The sequence below is a fragment of the Staurois parvus genome, unplaced genomic scaffold (genome assembly GCF_062004578.1).
Source record: "Staurois parvus isolate SC_StPar_1 unplaced genomic scaffold, SC_StPar_1.0 ptg000057l, whole genome shotgun sequence".
In the NCBI taxonomy this organism is placed as follows: Eukaryota; Metazoa; Chordata; class Amphibia; order Anura; family Ranidae; genus Staurois; species Staurois parvus.
In genome coordinates, this window is record NW_028317853.1 from 4,435,312 (window position 1) to 4,455,742 (window position 20,431).

The 20,431-nt window shown below is 41.6% G+C and overlaps 1 protein-coding gene across 7 annotated transcripts in view; it reads right to left on the reverse strand.

Annotated features, from left to right (window-relative positions):
• Window positions 1-20,431, reverse strand: part of RERE (arginine-glutamic acid dipeptide repeats) — a 311,259-nt gene that overhangs the window by 57,335 nt on the left and 233,493 nt on the right. For all 7 annotated transcript variants that reach the window (XM_089668427.1, XM_089668426.1, XM_089668425.1 and 4 more), the window contains 2 exons: window positions 15,423-15,547; window positions 12,552-12,651 (listed from right to left, as the gene is read on the reverse strand). In XM_089668427.1, the coding sequence (XP_089524553.1) occupies window positions 12,552-12,651; window positions 15,423-15,547 (225 nt within the window). The remainder of the gene's footprint in view (window positions 1-12,551; window positions 12,652-15,422; window positions 15,548-20,431) is intronic.

Here is a 20,431-nt window from a genome sequence, read left to right on the forward strand (position 1 = left end):
AACCAGAGAAAACAACAGATTGTGCAAGCAAAGTCTTGTTGATCCGTAGACATAAGCCATCTCTCCTGCCTCAAATTACCAGCAGACTGGATACATTTTTGACACTTCAGAGCAGCAAGCCGCAGACATACAGCAAGCTCTGACATCCCCTTTGCTCCCCCCTGCTATGCACAGCCAAGGTCCAGTTGCCAAAAACAGAGCAGGGAACATGCCTCCTCCATCTCCGGAGTCGAATGACAACTCACGCAAAGAAAGCAAATACCAAAATCTAGGCTTCTTTCAGTCAACGAATGGATAAACAGCACGCAAAACAAATTCCTCAGAATCCAGTACACTGTAATGCCTGAAAAACATCTACAGAACATTCTGCAAGACCTGTTCATGGAACAAAAGACCAATGACCAACACACACACAAAGTGGTTTGTTTTACTAGACAGACAGCAGTGTAACAAGCAAAGCAATCCTTATAGAAAAATTAAAAATCATCTCCTGCTGTGCCAATGTCAGTAAAAGTACAGCTAGCACAGGATACTGTACGGTGCACACTGTCTCTTTGGTTGTTACTTTAAAAACATACAGATAAGTGGCTGAGTGTTGAGTAACTGTTGGGGATCATGCAGGCTTCGAGCAGCACTAAAGTTAAAAAAAAATGAAAAATTGCAAACAGTCATGCCTTTTGTTACAGAGGAGACATGCAATGTCCCTTCTGCAATAAAATACACCTACCTGCCTGTCTGAAATCCCCTGTAGATTGTACACTGAGCCATGCATGTGCAGCTCAGTTACAATTCTGCACACTACCTGTGTGCCGGAATGACTGCACTCCTGGACATGTGCGGGAGTGACAACATCCCATGCCAGCCGATCAAGATGGCCAAAGACTGGCACCCAGGAGGTTGCCCAGCGAGGTACTTCACAGGCATCAGACTGCTGGAACTAAGATAAGTATTACAACATTTGGTCCTGCTTTAATAAACTAGTGACATTTTTAACTAAAACTGGCAATACTACATTATATGTCAACGGTCAGCTTCCCTTCAAGCAGAGGACCCACTTCCCCATCCATGTTCAAATTACTATCTAATTTATTTATTTTATTTTTTATACCTTCACACGTCAAAAAAAAAAAAAAAAAAAAAAAAAGAAGAAGGAGTCCTCCCATCATAAAAATACTTCTTGCTCGATTTTGGAAAACAAAAACAAAGCAGAAACTACATTTCTTGCATATTTTCCCTGTTAGTCGACACAAAGGGGTTTATTTACTAAAGCTGGAGAGTGCAAAATCAGACTCACTTCTGCATAGAAACCAATCAGCTTCCAGGTTTCATTGCCAAAGCTTCATTGAACAAGCTGAGGTTAGAAGCGGATTGGTTTCTATGCAGAAGGGAGTCTGATTTTGGACTCTCCAGCTTTAGTAAATAAACCCCAAAGGGTTTCAGGAACATGAAAAGCCAAATCTAAGCTAATGTTTAAAAAAGAAAATAGAAACAGAGGGTAAAATCTAACTCATAAAACATGTAAAACAGAGAAGGGAAGATGTCTCCTTGACCGTGGTAGGTGGAGAGATATCTGATGGTCCTCTCCAGAGTCTCCCAAATGGTGGATCTGCCATGACACCTGGCAAACCAATGATAGCATCTGATTGATATTTCATTTATTTTAGAGTTTCATTTGGCTGGATGTCTCCAATAATGGGTGTCTGACTCATATAACGCATTACTGTCCCTCACAGATGTAAGAAACAGTTTGATAATCATAAATATGCAAATCAGGGACCAGGGGAGATCTTGAACGTGCCCTCAAGTGAAACAGCAACTCAGAGCTCTCCTGGCAATCCAGCTTAAGAAATAATAAGAACTGGCTGTGAAATATTATTAGGTAAATGGTGCTTATGTGGCGTTGCATGGCATGGGTTATATGGTCTCTGCAGAGTGAGCTTGGTTCTAGTCATCAGTCCATCTACCCAACCCTGATTCTTCCCTTTGGCAGAGACCAAAAGACTAATGCTGAGTCATTGGTCATTTGACCTGCCATTGAAAAGCACAGGAAAGGCACTTCACTGTGTACCAGCATTTGATGGTACAGGATTATCAAGAGAGAAGAAAGCGATAGTAAAAGTAATATTTTTTCCCTAAAATAATAAACATACTATACTTACCCAATCCTCCTTTTTTGGGGTCCTTCGCTGGTGCTCTTGGCACCTCCTCTTCTTTGTGCACTCCCATAGCAAGCTCCCGAGCCCAGCTGTGTGCATTCATAGACACACATATCATGGCTTGACCCCCCCTTCCCCCACCACACACACACACACAGGATTTGCTGCTGCCTCTGTGCCCTGTGAGGAGAACACCACAGACCAATGCTGCTGCAGACTAGCACATTCCTGGATCAATAAGACTCAGGTAAGTATACAGGGGGAGCATACAACTGCTGGGACATATTTTACCCTAATGTAGGGAATGCACTAAAGTAAAAAATATCCTGCCTTTAGAATTATATGAAGGCTTCTATGGAAATATATATGTCCATTTTAATTCTGCAATAAAACCAACATAATTTACTCAAGCTACACTAAATCAAATATTGAAGCAGGTTAAAAAAAAAAATGTTAGCACAAACAAACCGAACATGCCGCATGATAGCAGGTACAGTCATGTAGAAAATGCCATCTGCAGCCAGTGTGATCTGACCATTTTCTTTTCTTTAGTGACACAGCTGGATGGCTCCTTGGTTTTATAATGAACTCTATTCCTAGTCTCTCACATCTCAACAAGGCGCTGTATTCTAATTTATATCTTCAATTACACTGCATACTCCATGGATGCTTTCTCTACTTCCTGGCTGAATGGGGGCAGGAGAAGGTGGCTTTAGCAACCTGTGTTTCTGTAATGAGTCATTACATTCCTATTTCCACACAATGCAAAGAGGTTTCAGACCTGCTTAGCTTCATGGAGACAAGAATGGAACTTTCATATTTCAAGATCGAGTGAATCTGTAGGAATAAATTATCCCAAGACTCCAAAAATTACATTTTGCAAAGGCAGGAAAAACAGGTTTATAGTGCTGCCGGTGATGGTGTTATCGGATAAGGGAAGCAGCATGACAGATGGGGTATTAAACCACGGTATTAGTGTCATGTCGACGGATGGGATGCTCCTCAGCCAACTGGAGACATTATCCACATCAATGCAGAATATATGACAGGTCTCCTGAATGGAAGCTTTAAGGCTATATGGGCAACATTATTTAAAGGGTCACAGACATTTTCTTAATATATGGCTCCAACTTTACATTATTATATAAAGAAGCTTTTCCTGTAACTCAGTAGATCACCACTTCCAAGTACAGATGATGAACATTTAATCAAAGCAGCCAATCTTGTAAATATTTTTCTAGAAGTCTTAAAGTGTGACTTCATACAAAATGCATTCCTACATTGTGAGAGGTGTGTGTAAAGGCCTGATCTACCAATAAAACTTTCCTGCTGTCCAGGTACATATCACAAGGAATGTAATTCCAGCATAGAAAGGTCATGACAGCTGTGCTGATTGTTAACACTGGTCTTGGCTAACTTTATATACATCTAAGAAGAATACAAGGGACAGAAATGTCTCTGGCTGGGCTCATGGACAGCCGATCCTACTTAGCAGTACAATACAGTAAATGTCCTTTACTGCTCCCTCTTAGGGCACAGCTCTTTCCATTTACACTAGTTAAGAACAATATAGGATTAGGCCCCATTCACACTTAGCCACTCTGAAATTGTGGACAGAATCACGCATTCCTGCTCGCATTTTAAGAAACGTGGCAAAATGCATGATGCTCTTGTGGTGCTATTATATCCTAATGGCGCCCAAAACACAGTGTGATTTTGCCGCATTTGTCATGTGGCAAAACATGCAATGCTCCATGACAATTTACACCAGCAATTTTAATCTCAATCTACTGGGATATTTATTTGATGGCAACCATATCCATTTGCAGCTCACGGATTTAAAAGGACCACAGATGAGAACAGCAAGATATGAGGTTGAATCTTTCACAGTAAGACATAAACTTTGGTTAGATTATCCTGTACAGGAATTACTTGGAGCAGACAATCTGCACAAATGCTGACTGATCCATCTGACAGTTGCGAGAGCATGCAGTATAAAATGTGATCTTGAAAACATGGCCCAATAATAAATGTACTTTCAGGTAATATGTAGAATATCAACCCCAAACAATTTGTGAATTAGAACAGAACAGCTAGCACTACTTTCCTTATTGAAATAAAATATGTATGAGACACAAAGGATGTTTATCAGTGCATTGCAGAGGCCAAACCCCCTTAGAGTCTGAATGCTGAGCTGAAGGGATCCATGGGGATGACTTGCTTCCATCAGCGGCTGCCTGTCCTTATTTTTAGACTAGTTCATTTTACAAATTGGCGGGTCTCCGTTCTAAGAAGACAAACACAGGGATAAAGCACTCTACTAGCAGCAAGGCACAAGGACAAGCAGAAAGGCCTGCATTCCTGTGTGGCAATGTATCTTATCAGCTCCATGTATCCCTCCTCCCTCTCGTCTCTTCCATACACCTTTATATTGCTGTGTCTGTGCAAAGACATTAAGCCTCTGCGCTCCCGCTGCTGATAGCAGGTGCTGCTGTTATTGCAGAAATGAAGCTCTGGATTGTCAAGCCTGATTTATAGCAGGCCTGGAAACCTTATTGAATTTCCATAATAATAAATGACACTGCTCATCCTGTGCTCCTCTACATCTCTACGGGTAGCATATCGCTTGCTAGAATCAGTATCCAGCACAACAATACTGTAAAATCTTGCGATTGTGGAAGCAGGAGGTACACTGGGGCAGATGTGTCAGCTACCAGAACCAGTCACTTTCCAAATGTTGAACCTCCATCACAGCTCAGCAAATAGGCAACAGCTGGTAAGGTTGCTCATGGCAACACATCCTTCCGCTTCCAATCAAGCTTTATTTTTTTTATAACTGCTTAGGCACATAATGTAGCAAACTGTTTCCATATGTTAAAAAAAAAAGAAAAAGACACAGTGGCTGTCAGGTTTATGACACAGCAGTGTTAAGATAATGAGTTGTCAGCTGATCACTGTCAAATGACAAGGACTACAACCTAGGAGGCAATGTGTTTGGCTATGCATCTATACCCTAATGATTCAAGGTCTAAAATATATTCAAGGATCTGTATAGCCTACTGTCAAAGTAAACTGAAATGATGCAGTCAGATAAAAATAGGTGCATTGCTGCAGGCTAATATTTAAATCTTTCTGGGGGTCAGTGAATTATTTAAATGTCCACAGGACCTATAACACAAACCACCTTGCCAAATTCTTCCAGTTGCTAGGATCCATATATTCTTGAGCCTATGGGAAAGCAGGCAAATGTATTTCCCCTAGTTCCAAGCAGAGCTGAAATCCAGCCCAGGATCATTGTGAAAAGCTTGCGGAATCTTTATGCAAAGGACCATATAAAACTATCTGATGTTAAAAAAAGCTTCAATATTTCCTGGGCAATAACATACCACCACCTAATATTAATAGAATAGTTAATGCGGAAGTCCAGGAAAGAAGGTAAATACATAGTCTGAATACATACAGTATGATAACCAGTTTACCTGCAAACTGATTGACGTGCAATGCTATATATTGTTTTTAATCCTTATGTTGCTAGCAATAGTAATTAGATAGGAAAGTATATTCTATTTACGGATTTCATTTTTTCTTTTATTTCTTCAATTACTTCCCGATTTCCAGGCCTAGGCAAATGATGTCATATATCCCAGGAGTCTTCAGGAGTGTGTTTTTCAGCTAAGCACACCCTCCTGCCTGCATGCCTGAGCTAAGGGCAGATCAATTCCATAAAATAAATGCGACATGATTCATTTGCCCTTATTCAAAATTTCCTTGGCCAGAAATGCTAGGGGTGGTTTTCAAAGTGATTGCTCTTTAAAATAAAGAATATATAAAGAATATAATATAAGAATATAAAATAAAGACATAGATGGATGGGTGAGTTTGTGCTGAATACTGAAAATGAAAAATAGTGTTTTTGGTTTGTGGTGCTCAGATGCAGTATAGTTCCGCTTTAACCTGCACAGTGGCTAAAGTGGTTAGCACTTCTGCCTGACAGTACTAGGGCCATTAATTTGAATCCCAACCACAGCACTACCTGCCTGGAGTTTGCATGTTCTCCCTGTGCCTGCATGGGTTTCCTCCGGGTACTCCAGTTTCCTCCCAAACTCCAAAGGCATGCTGGTAGGTTAATTGGCCCTACTATGTGTATGTATGAATGTGAGTTAGGGACTTTAGATTGTAAGTTCCTTAAGGACGGGGATTGATGTGAATGTACAATATGTAAAGCGCTGCATAAACTGATGGCGCTATACAAGTACCTGTAATAAATTAACAAGCGCTCCTCACCTGTACACACCATAAGGCACAACACTATCCTAACTAGCTCCAAGTTCTACCGTTGACTCTCCTAACAGGAGTGTTGCTGCACAGAGGAGTACTGGAGGCAGATATTGAGACAGATTAAGGTATTTTTTCCTATGTAAAGTAATATTAATTTGAAGGCATAATTTACCTTTACTAAAAAAACAGCAGCTCTGACTATAGGACTAAAATTGAAAAATGCCATTGCTATAACCTGACCTGAAAACTCCTAAGATGTTGCAAAGTGAAGCCCAGTTATAACTGTTCTCCTTCACCATCACAAGAATAAGCGCTTTTTCTGATTCAAACACAATCACATACTCTCTCTCCGTTGACAGAGCAACTCTGAGCTCAGTTTGAAAGCTCACTTCTATGATGAAGATGAACATTAACCACTTGCCTACTGGGCACTTTTACCCTCTTCCTGCCCAGGCCAATTTTCAGCTTTCAACGCTGTTGAACTTTGAATGAAAATTGCGCTGTCATGCAACACCGTGCCCAAACTAAATTTTTCTCATTTTTTTTGAGACAAATAGAGCCTTTTTTTGGTGGTATTTAACCACCGCTAGGGTTTTTAGTTGTTGCTAAATAATTTTGGGGGGAAAAAAAAAAAAAAAAAAGTTTTCTTAGTTTCTGTTAGGGTGTTGTAAATAAGTGATTTTTCTCCTTCACTAATGTGCGCTGATGAGGCTGCACTGATATGCAGCACTCACAGGCATCACTGATGGGCACTGACACCCAGCACTGAGGAGGCACTGAAAGGCAACACTGAGGGGGTACTGATAGCCAGCACTGATACAATGCATGGATACAATGCACTGATGGGGCTGCACTGATTATCAGTGTAGATGTACCCTCTGAGAAATGCCACTTACCAGCTCTCCTCACGCACTGTCAGCCTCAGGAGAGGACTGCTGATAATAGGCATTTCCGATTTACACGGTGATCAGCTGTGATTGGACATAGCTGATGACATGGTAAAAGGCGGCTCTGATTTGCCCTTTACCTGGACACGTGATCCGCTGTAGCCAAAGGACAAAGCAATCACAGCTCATGTACGGTGCGTGCACCAGGGGGCGCGGTTCTGTGAGGACGTCCATGAACGCCCTCCCAGAACTAGCCGACTGCACCGTAGCCGTCTTTTGGCTATCGCGTGGCCGGGAACTGGTTAATAGCTGGGCCTCTCTTAGCAACATCCTGGGAGTTTTCAGGTCAGGCTTCATGAGGCACAAAAAGGTCTACAGCTATAGCAAGGGCACCAGGCAACTTTAGTAAAAGTTTTTATTTATTTATTTATTTTTATCTACAGGCATCCCTTATCTGCATAGGCAGTTTTTTGGTGAACCCTTTAATAGTTATATCTCACTGGGTATATATTTTTATTATTATACAGTATTTATAAAGTGCCAACAGTTCAATGCGATACACAAAGGGTTCGAGGGCCCTGCTCCTTCGAGCTTACAATCTAGGAGGGAGGGGACAGTGGTAGAGGAGGGGATAGCTGTGGGGGATGGAGTGGTAGGAAGAGTGGAGGAGGTCGGCAAATTAGCAGGGGGTGGGGTAGGCTTCCCTAAAGAGGTGGGTTTTCAGGGTGCACCTAAAGAGGAGGATAGTAGGTGATAGTCTGATGGGTTGGGGTAGGGAGTTCCAGAGGATGGGTGACACCCTGGAGAAATCCTGGAGGCGGGCATGGGAGGAGGAGACCAGGGAACTAGAGAGAAGGAGGTCTTGTGAGGAGCGGAGTGTGCGTGTTGGGTGGTACTTGGATATTAGGAAGGTGATGTAATTTGGGGCAGTATGCTGGACAGCTTTGTATGTCAGTGTTAGGATTTTGAATTTGATCCGTTGCACAATCGGAAGCCAGTGGAGGGATTGGCAGAAGGGGGTGGCGTAAACGGAGCGGTTGGTAAGGTGAATGAGTCTGGCTGCCGTATTGAGGATCGACTGAAGCGGGGATAGCCTGTGGCAAGGCAGGCCAGTGAGGAGGGAGTTGCAGTAATCGAGTCGTGATATGATGAGGGAGTGGATGAGCTGTTTAGTGGTTTCTGGGGTTAGGAACGTGCGGAATTTGGCGATGTTGCGGAGGTGGAGTCTGCATGAGTTAGTGATTGGACCTGGGGCTGGAAGGATAGGTTGGAGTCCAGAATGACACCAAGAAGTGGCATTGTTGGACGTGATGGAGAAGTCACTGGGGGGGGGGGGTGCGGGCTGGGGGGAAGACTAGGAGCTCGGTTTTGGAGAGGTTCAGTTTAAGGAAGTGGAGCGACATCCAGTTATACATAAATCATTTTTTTTTTTTAATCGGTCAACCACACCCTACAATACTCAGAGGTCAGATCTTCCATAAACCCTGGAAAGTGATATCTAAAATTACCAGCAAACACACACTACACAGAAAGGAATGTTATAAAGATTCAAGTCCTCATTAGAATTGTATTGCCTTAGCATCAATAATGCGCACCCAGCAACATGTAAGAATAGTTTGTGGTACATTTCCCATAGCTGTCAATGGACAATCTTGAAATATCTGTTATCAAATGTCTGCTTTTCGCTTACAGTACCTCTGTGGACCCTTGATAAAGAGAAGACACTTGCCTAACCATAGATTTTTTAAGTATATTTACATGAATTGTATATAGCTACAGGCAGCACAGTGGCTTTGTGTTCCATGCAGTACTAGGGTCCTCAGTGGAATCCTGACCAGGACACTATCTGCTGGAGTTTGCATGTTCTCCCTCTTCTTGCGTGGGATCCCTCAGGATACTCGGGTATCCACCCACACACCAATGAAATTCTGGTAGGTTAATTGGCTCAATTGAGTGCACTCAAGATGGCTGCCTCATCTCCTAATCCCCAGGGAGAAAATCGCTATAGGAATACAAATTACATTATAAAATGTTTTAATAAATGAAATATATCCCTCCAATGCATAAAGCATAGTGTGCACCCATAAGAGTAAAATGAGAAGCAATATAAATGAGCAGCTACACTCTAATGGTCCACTGAATCTACTAATAACCAGATAAACTGAGAATACCAAAGCAAAATTGGACTCAATAATGACAATCTATAATTTTTTTTTAAATTATCTGATTTGCTGACAAATACCTCCTAAGCTATCTGGCAGACACACATCAGAATGGAAATGCTGGCAAAAGAACAGAAGGAAAATGGTAATCAATTTCTTTTAATGTCATACAAGAACAAGAAATATGCTGGCATTGCACATGGTTATATTGTAGACATTTTTTCTATCACTTTCAGCTTTCTCATTGCAAAAACAGCTATCATTTGATAGTTTGGGCACCAGCTGAAGACTGTAGGTTGCATTGATCCTTTTGGTTGTGTAACTGTAAGCTAGTTGAAAGGGGCTGAAATTGCTAGAAAATTGTGAGCGTATGGCCAGCTGGGAGCGCGTTCCTCAGCTCACATTCATGCACACAGTTGTCTTAAAGTGCTTCTGTGCTGATCATCCATCGACTTGCTCGTCCAGACCTGTGAGAACTTCGGCCAAGCTTCAGGGGCAAAATTCAACTACTAGAAATCAGAAGCCATGCTCTTCGGAAAGTGGTTCCTGCCTTCTTCTGCATCCATACCTTCAGTGTCAAGATGGACTTCATCAAAATTCTGGGAGTCTGGTTCGGAGCTGAGGGTGCAGCCCTGAAGTCTTTGGAGGAGAGACTGTCTAAAATGCAGCAAAAATTTGGACTTTGGAGCCTCAGGAACTTACCATTAAAGGGAAGACACTGGTACTCTGCAGCAAGATTCTCTGTGCGTTGCAGTACCTCGCCCAGACCTGGCCCCCATAGGTCAACACCTGCAAGGCCATCACCAGGGCAGTGTTTTACTTCATATGGGGCTCCAAGGTGGAAATAGTGAAGTGGGCATCATGTTCAAGAAGCCTCTCAAAGGCAGTAAGGGTTTGTCCGAGATCGCCACTCAAATGAGGGTATTCTTTGCCTGCAACTGCATCCACAGAACTTTGCTTAACTGAACAAAGGACTCTGGCGAAAACTCCAAGTCACGTTTTTTCCTCTTGCCCCTTTGGAGGTCCCTCAGATGGGACAAATGGAACAGTTCCATCTCCTACAACTGGGATACTCCTTGGTATTACTTGCATTTACAAGGAGCAAGGGCTGCATGGAGTCAAGCCCGACTTGCGGAAGCCAAAGACTATCTACAAGTTGATTAGAGCCAAGGACATTTGGAGCCTGTTCCAGGCTTGCCTTCAGCCACTTGCAAGGTGGTCTGGAGGAATGTTCCTTCAAAGAGACTTGCCAACAGGCGCAAGGACCTGGCATGGATGGCGATACAAGGGGGGGGTTGACACTCAGGACATTTATGCATGCCAGGAACCTGAGCAGATAAAGGCACTGCCCGTTTTGCATCATCCAGGAGGTAACTGCTCTGCACATTTCCTGGGAATGCCCCTTTGCTCAGAACCTGTTGAGGGCCTTGGAAACAGAACTCAATGACTGTGCCATAGGTAGCCATCACACACTTTGGTGTGCTGAACGGACTTTTCTGTGGAATCTTTACTCAGGAGGACTTTGATGGAATCCGGTGGGTGCTGTGCTGCTTCAAGGATGCTTTATGGTGCACCAGGAAGTGCTTCATCCACCAGCAGGAGAGGATATCCATTGAGAACTGTCGCAGACTGGTCCACAGTCTGCTCAGAGACTATAACTTGATGGACTTCAAGGAGGAGGAGGACATCTGAAGATTTCCCCTTCCCCCACTCTCCCTTGCATGTCTTTGTAATTTAAATAAAGCTTCGGGCATGTGAACTCCATTCCCCCTGCCTCAGCCCTCTTTCCTACCCCTCATCACCATTGTTTATTAAATTGTTTTTGTTTATTGGTAATGTTTTTGAATGCTATGGTTTATGCCGAGGTGCCATGTAGGATGTTTGGGACAGGGGTCTAACCCAGGCACTGCATGTCTGACATTGCACCGCTAGGTACTCCGGTAGATCCTTAGGGGGCCACAAACCGGTTCAGGGGATGTGGCGTCATGCATGACGTGATGGTTTAGGGAACTTTTGTCCGCACATCATGTTAGGCATCATACCGCTGGGTGAATGTATTTATTGTATGATTGAGACTGTGTTATGTGATGTATTTATGTGCTGCATCGCAGTACAGGATGGACTGTACCCCAGTCAAGCATCTTACTTTTTTTTATATACTTGTATAGATATAAAGTTGTCTTAAAGTATTTTATACAAAATATTTTCCTTCAGGTAGTATTATCTACTATAGGATTGAGATGTATAGTCTGTGTTTCCATACTGCAAAAGGTTTTTAAGAGATGTGTTGATAATGGAGGCCCAGTTTAAGAAAAGGGTGAGTTCCACTCAATCTATGGCAAATAATGCGAGGCTTTTAATATTGACTAGTAAAAACAACCTCCTCCTTACTGCAAAAATGACAGTGAAGGAAAGGGGTGGAGCTAGAGAACATGTAACTGCATATGCATGCCATCCAGCGGCTATCTTGGAAATTGGCAAATCAGGGTTTTATATTGGAACAGCACTGTTTGATGCTTTCATTCTCCATGGTGGCAGTATCTTTTCCCTGAGTGGATTCCATCCATCCTGGGAGGTCTGGAGAAGGAAGATTGGGATGATCTCTGTCCCCGGAGCAAGCGGTCATTTTACACAAGTGCTTTTTGACCTGTGTAAGATGGTCACAGCCCTCCGGTCAGCCTATTTGCACAGTGTGTGTGGATTGGTGCATCATCTTGGTTCTCTGTGGATCACTGTTAATATCCAAGATGTGCACAGACATCTGGTCAAGTGTATACTTGTTAGCAATTGTTTTTGTATGGACTCATGTACACTGTGTCATGTTTAGGTACATCATTTATTTGCACATATCTTCTGGAACATTTATCACACGTTATTGTATCGGTTTAACAAATCATTTCTGAATTTATTATTTCGTTTTAACATAGCACTGCACTTTTCCTAATTGAACCTATTCCCAATAGTGTTTATGTACAGTGATTTATGGGTGTCATGAGCTCCAGGAAACCTAGTAGGATTTCTTCTAACAAGTCAGGCAGAGCTGACACAGCTCACAACAACAAACTTACTGTGTTAAGTGCATTAAGTGTTGTATCATCTCGAGAAGCAGCAACGCAGCCATCTTCTGTGGATCCCCCATCACACATCCCCGCAAAGGCAGCCATACTCCTGTCAAGAGACCGTGCCATAAATAGAGAGCAGCACCAATGCCCTGCACTCAAAATACTGGATAAGTCAAACCATGCAATCACTTTATCAGATATTCATCCAATAGTATCTGGTGATACTTCTATGGAATGGTCGAGCCTGCACTACTTTGATAATAGTTCAATTATGGTGTCAGGAAACAAAAACATTATGGCAACCAGATAACAGACAATAAAAAAAAAAAGATTAACTAGAACTTACGTAAAGCAGAACTTCACTCTCCCAATCAACATGGACTATTTTTAATTCTTATGTTACTAGTATTAATAATTAGATATGAAAGTATATTATAGTTACTTGTGTGGTTTTGTTTTTTTTTTTCTACATTTCTTCATTTACATTCTGGTTTCCAGGCCTAGGCAAATGATACACATCCCAGAAGTCTTCAAGAGGTGAGGAGGGGTTTTCTCAGCTAAGCACACCCTCCTGTCTGCATGCCTGAACTAAGGGCAGAGGGATTCCAGGAAGTTGATGCTACATGAATTATATGCCCTTACTCAAGATGGCCATGTCCATAAATGCTGGGAGGTGTTTTCAAAGTTATTTATCAGAAAAATAATGCATGGAGACATGGATGGGGAATTTGCATTAAATTATTAAACATCAAATAGCGTTTTGATTTGTGGTGCTCAGATGCCTTTTTAAAGGAATATAAAGAAACAGGGAAAAAGTATTGAACAAGCTAACTGAAATTTATTTAATGCTTCGTAAAAAATCCTTTGTTGGTAATGACAGCTTCAAGATGCCTTCTGTATGGAGAAATTAGTTGCATGCATTGCTCAGGTGTGATTTTTGCCCATTCTTCCACACAGTCTTCAAATCTTGAAGGTTCTGTGGGCCTCTTCTATGAACTCTGATCTTTAGTTCTTTCCATAGATTTTCTCTTGGATTCAAGTCAGGTGATTGGGTAGGTCATTCTAGCAGCTTTATTTTCTCTCTTTGAAACCAATTGAGAGTTTCCTTGGCTTTGTGTTTTGGATCGTTGTCTTGCTGAAATGTCCACCCTTGTTTCAACTTCATCATCCTGGTCATTGGCAGCAGATTTTTATCAAGAATGTCTTGGTACATTCTTCCATTTAACCTTCCTTCGATGACATGAAGTTTGCCAGTACCGTATGCTGAAGAATAGCCCCACACCATGATGTTCCCACCTCCAAACGCCACTGTTGGTATGGTGTTTATGGGGTGATGTGCAATGCCATTTGACCTCCAAAGATGGTGTGTATGATGGCATCCAAAGAGTTCAAGTTTGGTCTCATCTGATCAGACGATATTCTCCCAGTATTTCACAGTCTTGCCTAAATGTTGTGCAGCAAACTTTAAACGAGCTTCAACATGCTTTTTCTTCAGCAATGGAGTCGCATGGTGAGTGTGTCCACACGCCATGGCGGTTGAGTGTATTACTTACTGTTTCCTTTAAAACAATTGTACCTGCTAATTCCAGGTCTTTCTGAAGCTCTCCACAAGTGGCCCTTGGCTCTTGGACAACTCTTCTGATAATTCTTTTCACTTCTGTATCAGAAATCATGTGAGGAGCACCTGGTTGTGGCTGGTTTATGGTGAAATGATGTTGTTTCCACTTCCCGATTAGGGAACCCAACAGTGCTCACTGGAACATTTAGGAGTTTAGAAATCCTTCTGCAACCAATGCCATCAGTATGTTTTGCAACAGTGAGGTTGAAAGGTCTTGAAAGAGCTCTTTGTTTTTACCCATCAAAAGATGTTTCTTCTGTGACACCTTGGTAATGAGACACCCTTTTTATAGGCCATCAGTTGAGACTGATCCAGCTGATATTAACTTGCATTGACAAGGGGCAGGATTGCTTTCTAATTTCCTCCTAGATTGTAAGCTCTAACGAGCAGGGCCCTTTGTTTCCTCTTGTACCAAATTGTATTGTAACTGTAATGTCTACCTTAATTTTTTAAAGCGCTGAGCAAACTGTTGGCGCTATATAAATCCTGTATAATAATAATAATAATAATAATTACTGATAGATTTCAGCTGGTGTCTTGGCATTGCATGCCTTTTTGCACCTCCCTTTTTTCAGGTGTTCAATACTTTTTACCTGTGTCATTCCATTTTATTATAGACAACTGAATTTCTGAACGTATTTGTCTTGGTTTTCTTTGTAAGTATGGATTGCATGGGTTTTTACCGTCATGTGGTGAAAATTTCATGTCAATAGCACCTTTAGAAATGTATTTACCTAGAAAAATGGTGACATGTTCAATACTTATTTTACCTGCTAAATGCATATCGTGATCAGAGTGAAACAAGCAAGCAGGGGGACTGGCAAGATCACCAGGTATTTCACACAAAAAAAGCAATGTAACGAGAACAGGAAACATTTTAATAGAAGTACATGGTAACACAGACACATAGCAGGAATATGATATGTTGGAGTAACATACACTTTAGGTGGCATAGCTCTTTTGTCTTAACTGATACCCTAGCAGTACCTTTTCTATTTATTTATTTTTACTGTGAACTAGCTTTATGTTAAATGTTACCGAAATAAGGTAACCCAGAACATGTTTCTCCTTGTTACTTTGAGTTCATCACTAAACACAGTCCTAAACTGTAAATATTCTCTCTGTGCATACACAGAACACATTTTAAACATTGTTGTGATATCATTGTAAATCAATTATGCCCTTTGTGGTCACAAAAACTAGCTCTGGCCTGCAAACATAACGGTCAGCTGGGTACTATGCGAAATTTCAGGGCTCACCTGGCTGCCCTCAGGTACATCAGCAGGTCACAGTCATTGACACCGGGCATCCACACCAGTTCTTCATGCTGAGTGACAGGATCATGGTCAGGCGAAGGGAATGGCTGTAGATCAGGAAGCTTGGCCTACAAAAAAAAAGAAAAAAAAGAAACACAGCACTGAGCTGATATATTAATGAATTTAATCAGAAACTAGAATTAGACTAACATTTTAAACATGTAGAAGACGCAAAGAATAAAAAGGCCATTGCTGAAAAATGAATTTATAATTTTAGGTTAAAGAACATTTTTAACAAAGAATAACCTTTTGCCCAATACTAGTACCAACACATTAATTTAATACTTGGATTTTGTAACAAAGATGAGCTACCGACAAGAAATCTGGTTCTCATTTTTACCTTTGTTAACCACCTGCCCTCCTGAGGATTTACCCCCCTTCCTGACCAGGCCATTTTTTGCATCACGGCACTGCGTTATTTTAACTGACAATTGCAGGGTCATGCAATGCTGCACCCAAATTAAATTTATGTCCTTTTTTTATCCACGAAAAGATCTTTCTTTCAGTGGTATTTGATCACCTGTGCGTTTTTTATTTTTTGCACTGTAAAAAAAAAATTACCGACAATTTTGAGACAAAAAACATTTTTTTTTACTTTTTGCTATTAAACATGTTCAATAAAAAAAATTTTTAAATAAAATTTTCAGAAATTTAGGCCAAAATGTATTCTGCTACATATCTTTGTGGAAGAAAATCCCAATACGTGTAAATTAATTGGTTTACGTGAAATTTATAGAGATTACAAATGGTGGTATAGATACTGGGATTTTTTTTAAAATTACTAGTAATGGCGGCGATCAGCAACTTATAGTGGGACTGCGGCGGGCATTCTGACACTGGAGGGAATGGACTTGGTGTCACTGGCATCCCCAGTAACACCAATACCGTGATCAGTGCTAATAAAAAAGCACTGACACTGTACTAATGGCAATGGGCAGGAAGGGGTTAACATGTGGGCCGATCAAAGGGTTAACTGTGTGCCATTTTACATGATGTTCTGTGTTTGTGCTTCACAGCCATGCAAAGCAATGTGTAGGAGCCGACTGGGAGAGAACTGTTTTGTTTACAAACAGTTCTTCTCAAACCCCCCACCGTTGGAGATGCTCGGCAATAACCGGCCACGACATGGTAATTGACACCCGTGGCACCGAATGGCGGCACGGGTAGGGCGAGCAAGCTCTCCCACCCGGAAATGCAAAATCACGTATATATACGTGATTTAGCGCACCAGTGCCGCCCTGTAGCAGTACTTCCGCTATAGGGTGGACAGGAAGCAGTTTAACCACTTCCAGACTGGACACTTTTACTCCCTTCCTGACCAGGGCAATTTTCAGCTTTTAGCGCTATCACACTTTGAATGACAATTGCGCGGTCATGCAACACTGTACCTAAATGAATTTTTTACCATTTTTTTGAGACAGATAAAGCTTTATTTTGGTGGTATTTATTCACCACTGGGATTTGTATTTTTTTGCTATGTAAATGAAATGTCCAAAAATTTTGAAAAAAGTTTTTTAAATAAAATTTTGCAAATAAATAATATTTCATCATAAATCTTAGCCAAAATTTATTCCATTATCTTTTTAGTAAAAAAAAAAAAAAAAAAAAAAAATCCAAATTAGTTTATAAGCAAAAATTATAATTTTTAAACATTTTTATATATATATATATCTTTTTTTTGTTTACATACTGTCACCCTAGCAGTACAGTGTCACCATGGTGACACTGTACTACTTGTGGGGGGTGATGAAGATTTTTTTTTTTACACTGATTGCTTTTACACCCATATAGGATGTAAAAGCAATCATTTCTCTTTCTCTCTGTGTGCATTCTTGCACTCATTGAGAAGTACTGAGTGAGCTGTGATTGGTCACAGCTTGTCACATGGTACAAGGCTTTTGTGAATAGCCTTGTACCATGTGACCTCTGTGATCATTCACAGATTTCACACGTAGTAAGCAATGTCAGAAGTGACATCTTGCTTACTACTTTGCATGTGATCACTGATTGGCCAATCAGTGATCACATGATCGGGACCTCGTACAGAGGTCCCGTCCGACGATCGGTGTTTCACTGTGTCCGGAGGACACAGCGGGCACCGGATCGCGGTGCTGCGCGCTCCCAGGGAGCGCGCACAAGCAGGGTGCGGGGAGGCCGTTTATAGATGGCCACCCGACCCTGCAGTGCCAACGTCCGGCCGTTTATATACAACGGCCGGACGGGAGGTGGTTAAGAATAAATCCACCTTTACAAAAAAATTAAAAATAAATGCATTTTTTTTGCAGTTGAAAAAAAAAAGTGCATTTTTTTTTGTAGGAGTCTGGAAAGCATTGCACCCGCAATCAGCTGATCATGGGTGCAATACCAGGCTCCTGCACAATGTCAGTGTAGCTGTCTGCCCGTACCTCCAATATGGTCAAGCAGTTACTTCAGTCCAGAAAGAATCAATCACCTATAAGGATGCTATCCAGTGTGCTCGCAGTCTATGAGGACAAGCCCTCAGCAGCAAAGGCTGTCATACTTAAAGTCTGTGAATGAATGAATGACATTGGCCATGTGGGTGGAGTGCTTTTTTCAAATAGTGACAGCGGGTGCAGGGAGAAGATCACCGGCCTGCTGTCACAGGGAGGGGAACGGGGGAGAGCTGCAAGAGCTGGAATATGTTACATAACAGGTGGAATGTATAGCATGTTCCCAAAGGTGAACGTATCCTTTTATTATTTTGTTTTTCATTATGGACAGTTCTAGCAGTTTGACCAAAATGTTTATAAGCCCAGGACTGGAAAAAATAAGCTCAGAAGCCATCATGCAGTGTTTGCAGAAAAAAAAAATTGTTGAGTTATACATAAAGAACAAGCAAGGTACAGGACAAATTTTAGGAATAACCACTGTGCAAGTATAATGTGCCTTATTTTTTCCAATTTTAGACACAACCGGTTTTGTTTTTTTTTTATCATTGTCCACGTTCACTCTGGAAAGATTTCCAATGGGGTCACAAATGCAAATAATGACTTGGCAGTTAAGTGGAGAGTACAAGCAGCTGTGACAAGGTGTCATTCATGGCAGGCCTTGAACCATAGCCGTTGTGGGAAACAGTTGAATTGCTGGGTTTAGTTTCACTGTGAGCTCTGAACTCAAAAATATAGGATGATTGCTGCCCAATTCAATTGGTTGTGCCTGGATTGGGCAAAGATCTTATGACTTTGCAGACAAATCCTGTAAACAGCCTCTTGCATTTTCTTAGAATACCCCTACAGCACGGGCACCTGGTATGTCTTCCTATTCTGTCCCTTCTTCCTTCAAGAGTATGTAAATGCAGACTTGAGAAATCTTAGGTTTATTTGTGAAAAGATCCAACTGACGTCTTCCTTCCAAAACAGCTGGGAGACACAGTTCATGCCCCAGCCACTCATTTAGGGGAGTCATTTAAAATTCACTTTGCGTTTCCAAGTTTAAATTTCACAAAAACTGTGCGATGGGAACAGATTCCACTTCCTGTAGATGGCATCCTGTAGACAGCACTGCTGCTCCCATTAATAAAAAGCTTGCTTTCAATAAGAACAGAAATTCAATATGAAATGCGTATTGCACTACAAAAAAAGAAGGCAAGCAGGAAATTTTTGCATTTATAAAAAGGTTATACTTGAATTAGCCTCAGGAACTGTTCCAAAGCAGTTCCCATCAGGGCTTGTTCACACCATGTCTATTAAGCTCAGTTTAAATGCACACCATATTTTTGGGGTTAAACATGGCACACAGAAAACCACTGTTTTCTATGCCTAAATGGTGACCTGAATTTATCTAGCATGGAAGAATGCAAGTCTCCAGGCAGTGTGAATGATCCCTTAAAGTGAATGTAAAGCCTTTTTTAACCACTTGCCCTCCAGAGGATTTAGCCCCCATCCTGACCAGGCCATTTTTTGCGTTAAGGCGCTGCATTATTTTAACTGACAATTGCGTGATCATGCTACACTGCATTTACTTTTTTCCCCACGAATTGAGCTTTCTTTCGGTGGTATTTGATTGCCTGTGCGATTTTTATTTTTTGTGTTATAAAAAAAATGACTGACAATTTTGAGAAAAAAAACCCCTATATTTTTGATTCTTTGCTATTAAACATGTCCAGTAAAAATTAAAAAAAAAAATCAAATTGTCATAAATTTACACCAAAATATATCCTGCTACGTCTTGGCTAAAAAAAAAAAAGTCCCAATACGTGTAAATTAATTGGCTTAGGTGAAAGTTATAGCGTTTACAAATGGCAATATAGATACTGGAATTTTTAATTTTTACTAGTAATGGCGGCGATCAGCAACTTATAGTGGACTGCAGCAGGCATTAACACCGGGGGGAACTGACTTGGTGTCACTGACATCAACACAGTGATCAGTGCTAAAAAAAAAAAAAGGCACTGACACTGTACTAAGGGCACTGGGCAGGAAGGGGTTAACATGTGGGGCAAAGGGTTAACTGTGTGCTGTTTCACTGTAAGCTCTGTGTGTGTGTGTTTCACTGTAATAACACTGCTTTGGATGGCTGGGCACAGCCATCCAAAGCAGTGTGTATGAGCTGACAGGGAGGAGAACTGTATTGTTTACATACAGTTCTCCTCCCCATCGGAGATGCTCGGCAATCAGCGGGCGCCGGCGAGTAATCATTGGCCAAGACCCGGTGATTGACAGCCGCAGCTGGCGGCGCGGGTTGGGCGCGTGCCCCCTACCCAGAAATGCAAAATCACGTTTATATAAGTATATCTGCTATAGGGCAATCGGGAAGCGGTTAATAACAAACATGTTATACCTGGCTGCTCTGTGCAATGGACCTCCTCTTCTCGCCTCCCTTATCAGTCCTCCTGGCTCCACCTCTTCTGTGAGTGCCCCCTTTAGCAAGCCACTCGCTATGGGGGCACTTGTGTGGGTTTGATCCTGAGCCATGCTGCCTGCGTTTACATA